General features: G+C 44.1%; 1 protein-coding gene across 1 annotated transcript in view; it reads right to left on the reverse strand.

The window, feature by feature from the left end:
• Positions 1 to 5159: 5159 nt before the first annotated feature.
• LOC129708895 (S-adenosylhomocysteine hydrolase-like protein 1) overlaps positions 5160 to 12467 on the reverse strand; it is a 63818-nt gene continuing 56510 nt past the window's right edge. Inside the window, 4 exon segments of the mRNA XM_055654945.1 lie at positions 5160 to 6366; positions 9923 to 10043; positions 10594 to 10672; positions 12374 to 12442. Of these exon segments, the coding sequence (XP_055510920.1) occupies positions 6360 to 6366; positions 9923 to 10043; positions 10594 to 10672; positions 12374 to 12442 (276 nt within the window). The 3' untranslated portion in view covers positions 5160 to 6359.

Consider the following 12467-nt stretch of genomic DNA (forward strand, 5'->3'; position numbering starts at 1 on the left):
ATCTGAGTTGTCTGCTCTTCTGCTGTTAATGTTCACTCTGATTTTGCAGAATAGGTGCAGGTGTCAGAGATTATTGGAGAGAAGGCAGGAGAATGGTGTTAGGAAGCAGAGATAGATCAGCTATGATTGAATGGCGGAGTAGACTTGATGGGCCGAACGGCCTAATTCTACTCCTTGCACTTATGACCTTATGAATATATTTTTTAAAAGACTTGTCATTTAGTTTTGAATTTGGGGAACTTATGAAGTTCCTGAAAAATGTTCTTTAATTAGATTTGAAGAAAGTGGTTGATGGACCACAGGGTCACCGAGTTCCCCATCGTCACACACATCCTGACTTGAATGAGAAATGAGTGGCGGAGTCTGATACAATTACAGGAAACACCTCGTTTTTACAGACCTCTTTATAGAACCATTGAAAATAGGTGGAGTAGGCCATTCAGCCCTTCGAGCCAGCACTACCATTCAATATGATCATGGCTGATCATCCAGAATCACTTCCCGTTCCTGCTTTCACCCCATATCCCTCGATTCCGTTAGCCCTAAGAGCTATATCTAACTCTCTCTTGAATACATCTAGTGAATACATCCACCTCTAGTTTAAATTCCATTTGGAATATTTTGGAGGACCAAGAAACCAAGAACCAAGAACAGTGAATTGGCCTCCAAGCCTTCTGTGGCAGAGAATTCCAGAGATTCACAACTCTCTGGGTGAGAAAGATTTTCCTCATCTCAGTCCTAAATGGCCTACCTCTTATTCTTAAAATATGACCCCTGTTTCTGGACTCCCCCGACACGGGGAAACATTGTTCCTGCATCTAGCCTGTCCAATCCCTTAGGAATTTTATATGTTTCTATGAGATCCCCTTCTCTTTATACCGCACCGATTATAGCTGCCGACGCCACCCCATGCCACTTCCTCGGCCTTGAAGCTTTGCTTAGTTTAGGTTAGTTTAGAGATGCAGCACGGAAACAGGCCCTTCGGCCCACCGAGTCCGCATCGACCAGCGATCCCCGCACACTAACACACACACAAACACACACACACACAAACACACACACACACACACACGACACGACACACATTTATACCAAGCCAATTAGCCTACAAACTTGTACGTCTTTGGAATGTGGGAGGAAACCGAAGCGGGTCACGGGGAGAAGTTGTAAACTCCGTACAGACAGCACCCCGTAGTCAGGATCGAACCCGGGTCTCTGGCGCTGTAGTTGTAAGACAGCGACTCTACCGCTGTGCCATCGTGCTTTAATGTTGCCGCTGAAGAACAGGCACCTCTGTCAGTGCATTCCTTGCTCAGCCTTAATGTTATTATTGGGTCTCTACACATGAAACGCCACATATTACACTCTGTTGTAGCAGACAATCAGCTATACCGGACACCATTCTCCCCGTTACAACAAAGGTTTACTGTATTATATTTAGACCGTGAAATGGACCGACTGCAGGCAAACTAGATCAGAGTACAAGGTTTAGCTTGGAGGCGACAGATCGAAGGGCCCCATTTCACAGTTGTGCAAGTTGTTTCATGTGTAACGTCTAGCAGAGATGGGGAAACATTATCCATGCAGTTGGCACTTGACTGTTCACCCCGACCGTCAATCAATCACCCGTTAACACTAGTTCTGTTACAGTCTGAAGAAGGGGCTCGACCCGAAACGTTGCCTATTTCCTTCGCTCCATAGATGCTGCCTCACCCGCTGAGTTCCTCCAGCATTTTTGTCAACCTTTGATTTTTACAGCATCTGCAGTTCTTTCTTGAACAAAACGGAACCACTTTCTCATCCACTCCCTATACACCAGGTGCAATTTACAGAGGCCAATTTCCCCACAAACCCGCACGTCTTTGGGATATGGGAGGAGATCAGAGCACTCAGAAAAAAAAAACTCGCACTGACCCAGAGAGAACGTGCAAACTCCACACTGACAGCAGCGGAGATCAGGATCACACCTGGGTCTCTGAGCGCTGTGAGAGACAGCATCTAAATCTATTTGAGATTAATTTCATTATTAACTTCAGCATTCCATTTAAAGAAAAGGCAAAAAAAACGTTTTTTAAATAATCAAATATGCATAACATTAGTGTCGAAGTCTGAAGAAATAAATGAGCTAATTTACAAATTAGATGAAGTTAATGAGTGTAAATAAATAATTCATCCATTGGCCACTTTGCTAAACAGCTTTGATCAATCATTCTCACCGTCAGAACAAATCAACCTTCTATAACTGCGGTTGTGGTTAAGAAACATTAAATTCTCGTTAAAACCAAAGATCTTTGGTTAAAACTAGTGCTCAGCTCAGTTATATTGATGCTGGTTTTGCATGTGGGCAGATCTACAGCACACAGGAAGTTATGATTCAAGGACTGTGGCTGCAGCAAACCACACGATATACAACGACACACTATGTCACTGCCCTTCCCATTGTGACCTGGGCCTCCTCCACCAAGGATCCTATAGCAAAAGATATGCTATAGGATCTTTGTCCTCCACTGTCAAAGTGAGGCCACACACAAGTTAGAGGGACATCTATCACTTGGGCAGCTTACAACCCAGCGGTATGAATATTGATTTCTCTAACTTCAATTAACCCTTGCATCCCCTCTCCGCCCACCCTAGTCGCCATATTGGTTAATGTCGTCCTGCAGTTTCACTGTCCCACTCCTTATCACCTTCTCCACAGCCAACAATGGATCATTGTGGGCTCCACGTTTCCTTGATCATCAATGCTGGTTTTGATATTTCTATTCATTTCGTACATTTCATTGATTTGTTCTATGTATCTTTTCATATCGCTCATTTTTCCCTCCCTGACTCAAGATTCAAGATTCAATTTAATTGTCATTTGGACCCCTTGAGGTCCAAACGAAATGGCCCAAAACGTCACCTATTCCTTTTCTCCAGAGATGTCGCCTAACCCGCTGAGTTACTTTGGCTTTTTGCGCCTACCTTCACTCCCACACAACATTTGTTTCCAACACTTGTAGGAATCAGTTTTTATGCAGCAGTGATTTTAAACATTTTATAGACAATAGGTGCAGGAGGCCATTCGGCCCTTCGAGCCACCATTGCCATTTAATGTGATCATGGCTGATCATCCCCAATTAGTACTCCGTTCCTGCCTTCTCCCCATATCCTCTGACTCCGCTATTTTTAAGAGCCCTATCTAGCTCTCTCTTGAAAGCTCTAGAAATAATCAAAACAACAGGTAAGTTTAATCACCGAGCTTCTTGATGGTCCCCCAATACTGTAACTAGGAAGCAGGGATCAATAGTCTAAAGTTATACAAAGAGCGTGCATGATAAAGGGATGGGATTCAGGAAGAGTGCAGGAAAGAACTGAAGATACTGGTTGAAATAAAAGTAGACACAAGATGCTGAAGTAATTCAGCGAGACAGGCAGCACCTCGGGAGAGAAGGAATGGGTGACATATTGAGGAAAAATGGTTATGTATAATTGTGAATTATTAAATGGAGGAAACATTTAAAGCACTAACAATTAAAATAATGCACTCTTGAAAGTTATTTCCAGCAGCAATGCTGCTCATATTCTGAATGGATAGCTTCCAACCCAATAGTATGAACATCGAATTTTCCAATTTTACGTAACCTCTAACACTTCCCCCTCCCCTGTTCCTCAGCTGGACTCGCACCGATTTCTCCCCTCAGTCCTCAGCAGAGGCCTTACCTTTGTACCCGTGCCCACACCACGATGTTCCAAGTCCCCAGAAGGGTCCCGACCCAAATCGTCGCCTATCCACGTTCCGCAGAGATGCTGCTGACCCACTCCAGCACTTTTCTTCCTTACCAAGGTCAAGTGATTCACTGATCAAAGAAAACGACACACAAGGAACTGCAATGCTGGAATTTTGAGTAAAACCACAAATGCTGGAGGAATTCAGCGGTCCAGGCAGCATCTGTGGAGGGTGTGGACAGGCACCGTTCTGGACCCTTCTTCAGATGGAAGCAAGCCTGGGCTTTCAGAACATCTCCATTCAGTGTTCCCCAACTTCCAGACACCATCACTTTATATTTTGTTCCAGTCTTTGCTACAGTTGTACAATACATTGGCGAGGCCCCATTTGGAATAGTGTCTTCAGCTTTGGTCAACCTTGCTACAGGATGTCACTTAGCTGGAAGGAGCGTAGAGAAGATTTACGAGAATGTTGCCAGGACTTGAGGGCCTGGTTTGTAGGGAGAGGTTCCTTTGACTGCAGGAGGCTGAGGGGTGAGATATCATGAAGGGAATAGATAGGGTGAATGTACAGAGTCGTTCACCCAGAGGAGGGGAAATCAAGAGCCAAAGGAAACAAGTTGAAAAAGGTTTAAAAAGTTAGGAATGGATGACTTGGGCCGAAAGGCCTTTATCTGTACTATAGGACTCTCTCTCTCCATTGCCTCCTGCGCTGTTCTGCGTAGCTAACTCGCCCTGCACCAAGGCACACTGTGATTAACACTGGATTCAACAATTTCATTTAATCAATTCTGCTGATTTCACATCTCATTTGCAACAGATTTTTTTTTGAATCTGTCAATCCTACTTATAATTCCTAACCACCTTTCCCTAACAAGGTTTAGAGGGATATGCGTCAAATGCAGGCAGGTGGGACTAGTAAATATACAGCACCTGAACAGAAAGTGACAGAAATGAAGGTTTCTTGCTTATGTAGCCATATGTTGATAGTTCATTTCAAGACACAGAGTGCTGAAGTTACTCAGCGGGTCAGGCAGCATCTCTGGAGAACTTGGATCGGTGACGTTTTGGGTCAGGGACACTTCTTCAGACTGATTGCAGGAAGGGCAAGAAAGAAAGCTGGGAAAGAGGGGTAGGACAGAGCAGGGCCAGTAACAGGTGATCACGGGTGAGGGGGTTATTTAATAGATTGTTGGAAAAAGGCCAATTGGGTTGGTTACTAAATCCTTAATAACCAACCCAATAATTTAACCAATGTAGTCTGAAGACGAGTCCTGACCCAAAACGTCACCTGTCCATGTTATCCACAGACCTTGCATGAACCCGCTGAGTTACTCCAGCACTCTGCATCTTTTTTGGTAAACCAGTACCTGCAGTTCCTGTTCCTACATAGTTCGTCTCATCTCAGTCACGTCACATAAAACAGAAGAGGCATTTTTGAGTAAAAACAATTTGTGTTTATATAATGATTTTAAAATTCTTTATTATTTTTTTTAAAATATATATTTTCATGTAACTGGAGTGAAAGTACTTTCTGGTCCCACGATTGGGTATCCAACCTCAAAGACATAAAACGCACAGCATTGAGAGGTCACCATCTAGTGCTCGTATAAGGTTCTGAAAATGCTCTGAAGATTTTGCTGGTGGTTTTTTGTTAACAAAAAGCTCCATCACAAACGGTACATAATCTCGGAAATGTTTTGTGTGCGTGTTGTATGCAACAAGTGTCTGTGGAATAAGAAGCCAAGAGGATTCAGAGACCACGGACTCCATATGGCACGAACTTGTCCCAGTTTGATTTTGTTAAAATATAAATGACCAGAATTTGAAGACTGACCTGTCGAACTTATTTTTCCCCACTGAATTAACAGATGCAAGCTTTTGTTTTCTTTGCCTGATTGATAACGATTCACGATCGAAACGTAGTATTTTATGGTGCCGATATATTAAGGCGTACAAGGGTAGCACTGGAGGGAGAGGGAAACGCAAAACTGAAATTCTCAAACAAAACCATTTCACATCTTGTTTTTGGTAACACAGTGATATTTACAGCTGCTTCTGTACTGACTGGTTAGTTTAAATCTTGATACTCGTCATTAAATACGGTCAGCGCTGATTCAGGGAAAGACAGAAGTATCAGACGACAAAAGTGGCAACTGCCAAATAGGATCCAATGACCACCAGGTAGGTACAGGTTCTTTTTGGGGGGTTTAAAAAAAAAAAAAATCATGGTTAAAATCAAGAGCGTCTTTTGGAACCGAGGCCAAACTGAGCTTTAAGCTCAGGCTGTGGACTAAAACTAACAGGGAAAAAAAACAAAGCAAACAAAGATAATTATTTTAAATTACAGAACAATCATATCATACAGGTTCAAGTGATTTCACTAAGACAGCACTGTCACAATGCAGTGAGACAGTTATATCTCTCGGCAGTAAATTATAAATCAAAACACTCATTTGTAATTAGAATAGAAAAGAAAATACAAGCAAAAGACAGGCTGTTAAAGAAATAAGGTGCCTAGCTGCGCAGAAATGCTCTTCAATTACATTTAGCGAGCATTTAAACAGCTAGGCTTGCTCCTACTATACATTCTTCTATTGAGGCTTTGGACAACTTGGTCCTGGTTTTCAACCATTTGGATTCTGGTCCCGCTAATACCTGGAGAGAAACAAATTGTTTTGGATTAAAGAGGGTTCGCTTGTGCTCGAATGTTTGGCATTGTTTGAATCCAAGACAATTAAACACTACCCCATCCTTCACGCTGCCTCGGCAAGGCCAGAAGCAGAATCAAGGGCCAGTCTCACCACGGTCTCTCCCTCTTCTCCCCTCTCCCACCAGGCAAGAGGTACGTACACAAGTTTGAAAATGTCTACCTCCAGATTCAGTTTCTTCCTCGCTGTTATCAGGCAACTGAACCGTCCGATCACCAAAACTAGAGAACGGCCCTGACCCATCATCCACCTCATTGGAGATCATCGGACTATCATTAATTGGACTTTATCTTGCACTAAATGTTGTTCCTTTTATCCTATATCTGTACACTGTGGACAGTTTGATTTTAATCCTGTAATCTCTTCGCTGACTGGATAACCACAGTCCTCGTGACAATAAACTAAATTAATGTCTTCAAACCCACTTTCAGCTTTTTTTTCTCTCCCCCCCCCCCCACCCCGCCTACAATCAATCTGAAGAAGGGTCTCAACCCGAAACGTCACCTATCTACGTTCTCCACAGATGCTGCCTGACACGCTGAGTTACTCCAGCACTGTGCCTTTTTGTGTATTAACCAGCACCTGCAGTTCCTTGTTACAACACTCATTAAGAAAGTTAGATAGAGCTCAAGGGGCTAGTGGAATCAAGGGATATGGAGAGCAGGCAGACACGGGTTATTAATAGGGGACGATCAGCCATGATCACAGTGAATGGCGTTGCTGGCTCAAAGGGCCGAATGGCCTCCTCCTGCACCTATTTTCTATGTTTCATTATGCCAGCCGTGTGTGATAAGGGGCACATGGGCCAAATGCAGGCAGATGGGGCTGGTTAAGACGATGCATCTTGATCGGCATGTACGAGTTGGGCCGAAGGGCCTGTTTCCGTGCTGTACAACTCTGTACCACAAGGAAACATTAAACAGCAGACTATTAGTGGATTTGTGCCATGCAATGCAAGTAAAGGCAGGATGTAGTGCCCGGTGGGCAATGATCTTATTTTGAATGTTCATCGTCAACACCTTGAAGCTTTCCTGAACTCATTTAATGAATAGGGACACAAGGACCTACAGAAGGTGGTTCACAAAAGGAATGCATTGAATGACAACCTGTTCACCTTCATGACAGAATTAATGTCAGATGATAACTTTGATGAGAACCCAACGAACAAGTCACTCCCGTAGCGCTGCAAATTACTGGATTATTAAATCATTAACATTTTTTCCTACAGAGATTTCAGGATTATTATAACGGCTACACATGGTGGCAAGCTAAACAGTGTACACGCAGGTGGATCATGTTAAATATGTGCAAACAGCTCCCCCTGATGGCTTAGTCAGTAATGACAGTCTGCATCCCAACCACAAGAATCAGATTTGTTTCCTGCCCTGTCTGCGGTGAATGTGTTTCATGCAGAATAACCGCTGAGACGATAACATCCAGTGCTGAAGGTTAAATAGGTGTCATTGACATTCTGTAAACTCAGCCAATTGGTGTGACGAAGGCTGGAACAATGACGTTAAACCAGGGCTAAGAACCAACCTATATTGTAATTCATAAAACACCAGAAAAGCAAGATTCTTCCAGAGGTTGAACAAGGAGACACTGATACAAAGGTAAGTGTGTGATCAGAATCATCAGTGTGAACATAGTCATACAACACAGAAACAGGCCCTTCAGCCCAACTGGCCCATGCCAACCAAGATGCCCTATCTACACTAGTCCCACCTGCCCATGTTTGGGCCATATTCCTCTGGACCTTTCCTATCCATAATGATCTAGCACCAAGTTGTCTATGTTGTAGAATTCCTTTCCAGTGTGGGATGAGGCAGGAACTATGGCACACATTAGCCTGGGTGGATGAAGAAAATGGGATGGAGGAGACGAGGAAGAATGCAAAGGGAAAAGCAATTTAGGGAAAGCTCAGTGGCACAGCGGTAGAGTTGCTGCCTTACAGCATGTTACATATGTGCAAACAGCTCCCCCTGATGGCTTAGCCAGTAATGACAGTATGCATTAGTCAGTAATGACAGTATCCAGAGACCCGGGTTCAATCCTGACCACGGGTAACGTTTGTATGGAGTTTATACGTTCTCCCTGTAACCTATGTAGGTTTTCTCCGGGTGCTCCGGTTTCCTCCCACACTCCAAAGACGTACAGGTTTGTAGGTTAATTGGCTTTGTTAAAATTGTAAATCGTCCCTAGTGTGTGTAGGATAGCTAGTGCTGGTCGGTGAGCCGAAGGGCCTGTTCCCGCGCTGTATCTCTTTAAACTTTAAACAAATAGCCATTTGTGAAACGTACAAATTACCTGATACAATCAACCAGCTGGGGAGATTGGACCACAACTATGTAAGAATGTGCAAACTCTGATTAGGGAAGGGTAGGAGACGCACACAATGATACTCTCCAGCTGTGGGGGGGGGGGGCTGCTAATAATCCGGCTACATTTTCAGAACAAATATCCGTGAGATGTTTTGACTCGTTACTGGTCGACTTACAAGAATAGAAACTTTCCTCCATAGACAATGCAAATTGTTAGGGAACTGTATAATTTTCTCCAGAATGCCGTGATTAAACTGTCATGACTAAAAAGCATAAACATTGATTTATTTTAAGGAAGAAACAAAGAACTGCTGATGTTGGTTTATAATGAAAGACACAAAGTGCTGGAGTAAAGGGCCTGTCCCACTTTCACGACCTCTGCCGAGTTTGCCCTTGACTTATACACGCAGCATGGTCGTCACTAGGTAGGTCGTAGGTAGGGCGTGATGCTAGTCGTAGGTACTTGTGGCATCAAGTAGGTCGGGGCGTTTTTCTAGCCTGATGAAAAATGTCCACGGGTAAAAAAGGTCGTGAATTAGGTCGTGAAAGTGAGACAGGCCCTTAACTCAGCGAGTCAGGTAGCAGTAACAGATACATAGAAAATAGGTGCAGGAGTAGGCTATTCGGCCCTTCGAGCCTGCACCGCCATTCAATATGATCATGGCTGATCATCCAACTCAGTATCCCGTACCTGCCTTCTCTCCATACCCCCTGATCCCTTTAGCCACAGGGGCCACATCTAACTCCCTCTTAAATATAGCCAATGAACTGTGGCCTCAACTACCTTCTGTGGCAGAGAATTCCAGAGATTCACCACTGAAATGTTTTCCTCATCTCGGTCCGAAAAGATTTCCCCCTTATTCTTAAACCTAAAAGATTTCCCCCTTATCCTTAAAGGGAATAAACATGGGTAGATGAGGTTGTGTCTGAAGAAGGGCCCTGACCTGAAATGTCACCTATCTCCAGAGATGCTGCCTGACCCGTTGAGTTGCTCCAGCACTGGGCATACTTTTTAATTATATAGTTTTTAATAACTATAATGGCCATAATTGAATATTAATGGTCTCAAGGATATTCAACGGGTTCCTGCTCCGTCAACTTAGGTCAATGCCACTTTGGAAAGATTAAACAAGGCCGTTAAATGCATACATCAACTGTAAAGTCCATGATATTTGACTGTACCTGTAGTAATTCGGTTTGAAAGGTCCGTTTTTATTCAGGCCAAGATATTTTGCCTGATCATCAGACAATTCTGTCAAGTGAGCATCAAAGGTTGGCAAATGCAGACTGGCCACATACTCATCTGTACAGACACAAGATTTACACGTTAGTTGCTGGAGAGAAGTGTAGGACATCTGAATTTTCAACACCCACTGCAAGTTTCATGGCCATCAACTGAATTATTTACCAAACGAATAACCAACGGCAAACTGACAACCAACGCCAGAGATCCAGGTTCGATCCCGACTACGGGTACGTTCTCCCCGTGACCTGCGTGTGTTTTCTCTGGTTTCCCCCACACTTCAAAGACCGTACGGGTTTGTAGGTTAATTGGCTTGGTATAATTGTAAATTGTGCCTGGTGCGTGTAGGATAGTGTTGGTGTGCAGGGATTGCAGGTCGATGCGGACTCAATGGGCTGAAGGGCGTGTTTCCTCGCTGTAGCTTTAAACTAGACTAAGCTAGGGTATGGGCGATCGCTGGCCGGTACTGGCTCGACGGGTCCCGTTTCCATGCTGTATCTCTAAACTAAACAACCTTTGAAACTGTCAGAATGTTATGTCCCACCACCGCACTACACCATGCCACACTTCCCATTTCTCCTTATTCAATAACAAGAACATTACCGCTTACCCATCTTCTTGGGGAGAAGGTAGACATCTTGTTTGTAGCGACCCTCGGGCGCGTTGTAGAGCTCGATTAGAGCCAGAGCCTGCACAGAGATCAGCTCAAGTCACTAACGTATGCAATAAGCTGGACTGACATAAAGCCATTTACTTTTCTGGGAATTTGATCTTTTATTAAGTGGGGATTAAATGTTGTTTTTCCCATTTCAGCATTATCCTTTGAAGAAGTTTACTGGCTTGGCAGCTGCCACAGTGGGGCACTGGGACTTGTGACAAGGTAACAGAGACCTGCCTGTTTTAACCAACACTCCCTTCAGGCAGATTTGGCCCCATCTTGGAGTTGATTAATGGGTTTCTGTGTGCGTCTATTTCCACACGTAACGCTTCGGGGATGTTTATCTTCGTCGCGAACCAGATGCAGTCCATGAGATGACTGAAACTGGCTGCTCTTAAAGCACACGACAACAACATACGAATCAAAACGTATGAAAACAAGGTTAGTCAAGGTTACAGCTGGCAGAGCCTCTCACGCAGCGTCAGAGACCCAGGCTCGATCCTGACCCCAGGTGCTATCTAAAAGGAGTTTGCACATTCTCCCTGTGACCACGTGGTTTTTCTCAGGGTGCTCCAGTTCCCCCCCCCCCCCCCCCCCCCCCCCCCCCCCCCCAAAGACCCCAGGTGGTGATATCCCAAAGACATCAGGTGGTGAATGCACTGCCACAGATGGCGGTGGAGACCAGATCAATGGATATTTTTAAAGTGGAGATTGACAGATCCTTGATTAGTAACTGCGTTAGGAGGGAAGGTAGGAGAATGGGGTTGACAGGGAAAGATAGATCAGTCATGATTTTATAGTGGAGAAGATTTGATGGGCTGAACGGCCTAATTCCGCTCCTGAAAATTATGACGTGTGGGTTTGTAGGTTAATCTGCCTCAGTAAATTGCTCCTAGTATCGGTTGTGGATGAGACAGTGGGATGACAAAGATCTAGTGGCAAGAGTCAAATCAAGAGTGCTTTATTGTCATATGTCCCAGATAGGACAATGACATTCTTACTTGCTGCAGCACAACACAATATGTAATAGTACATAACAGGAGAGAAAAAGAAAAAAAAAGTTCAGTGTATATTTATATACATACACACACACACATACTCAATAAATAAATATAGTGCAATCATAGTTATAGTCTGTTGCAGTTCAGAGCTTATTTGTTGTTGTGTTTAATAGCCTGATGGCTGTAGGGAAGAAGCTGTTCCTGAACCTGGACGTTACAGTCTTCTGGCTCTTGTATCTTCTTCCCGATGGTAGTGGTGAAATGAGTGTGTGGCCAGGATGGTGTGGGTCTTTGAAGACGTTGGCTGCCTTTTTGAGGCAGCGACTTCGATAGATCCCTTCGACAGTGGGGAGGTCAAAGCCGGTGATGGACCGGGCAGTGGTCCAGCGAATGGATGATTGATGGTTGGCATGGACTTGGTGGGCAGAAGGACCTGTTACCAAGCTGTAACTGTCAATCAATCAAAGTCCTTTTCACTGGTTGCAAAGATCAAATACGAGAGGGCATAGGTTTAGGGTGAGTGGGGGTTTAAAGAGAGTAGATAGGAGATGTACGAGGCAAGTTTTTCTCTACATAAAGAGCGCCTGGTGTCTGGAGCGCACTGCAGGAGTTGGTGGAAACAGATACAATGGCAATGTTTAAGAGGCATTTAAACAGACACATGGAGGTTATCGGAGAGACAGATTTCCTGTTCTAGTGCTTGTATTATTTGCTTTGTACAATTCACCTACCTGAGTGGTCGCAGTGATTGAAAGCACAAAGGTAGGCACAGTTGAACAGCTTAAGTTAAGAAGACGACCCTGAACCAAACAAAAAGACAATTAT

Source organism: Leucoraja erinacea, chromosome 24 (assembly GCF_028641065.1).
Source record: "Leucoraja erinacea ecotype New England chromosome 24, Leri_hhj_1, whole genome shotgun sequence".
Taxonomy (NCBI): Eukaryota; Metazoa; Chordata; class Chondrichthyes; order Rajiformes; family Rajidae; genus Leucoraja; species Leucoraja erinaceus.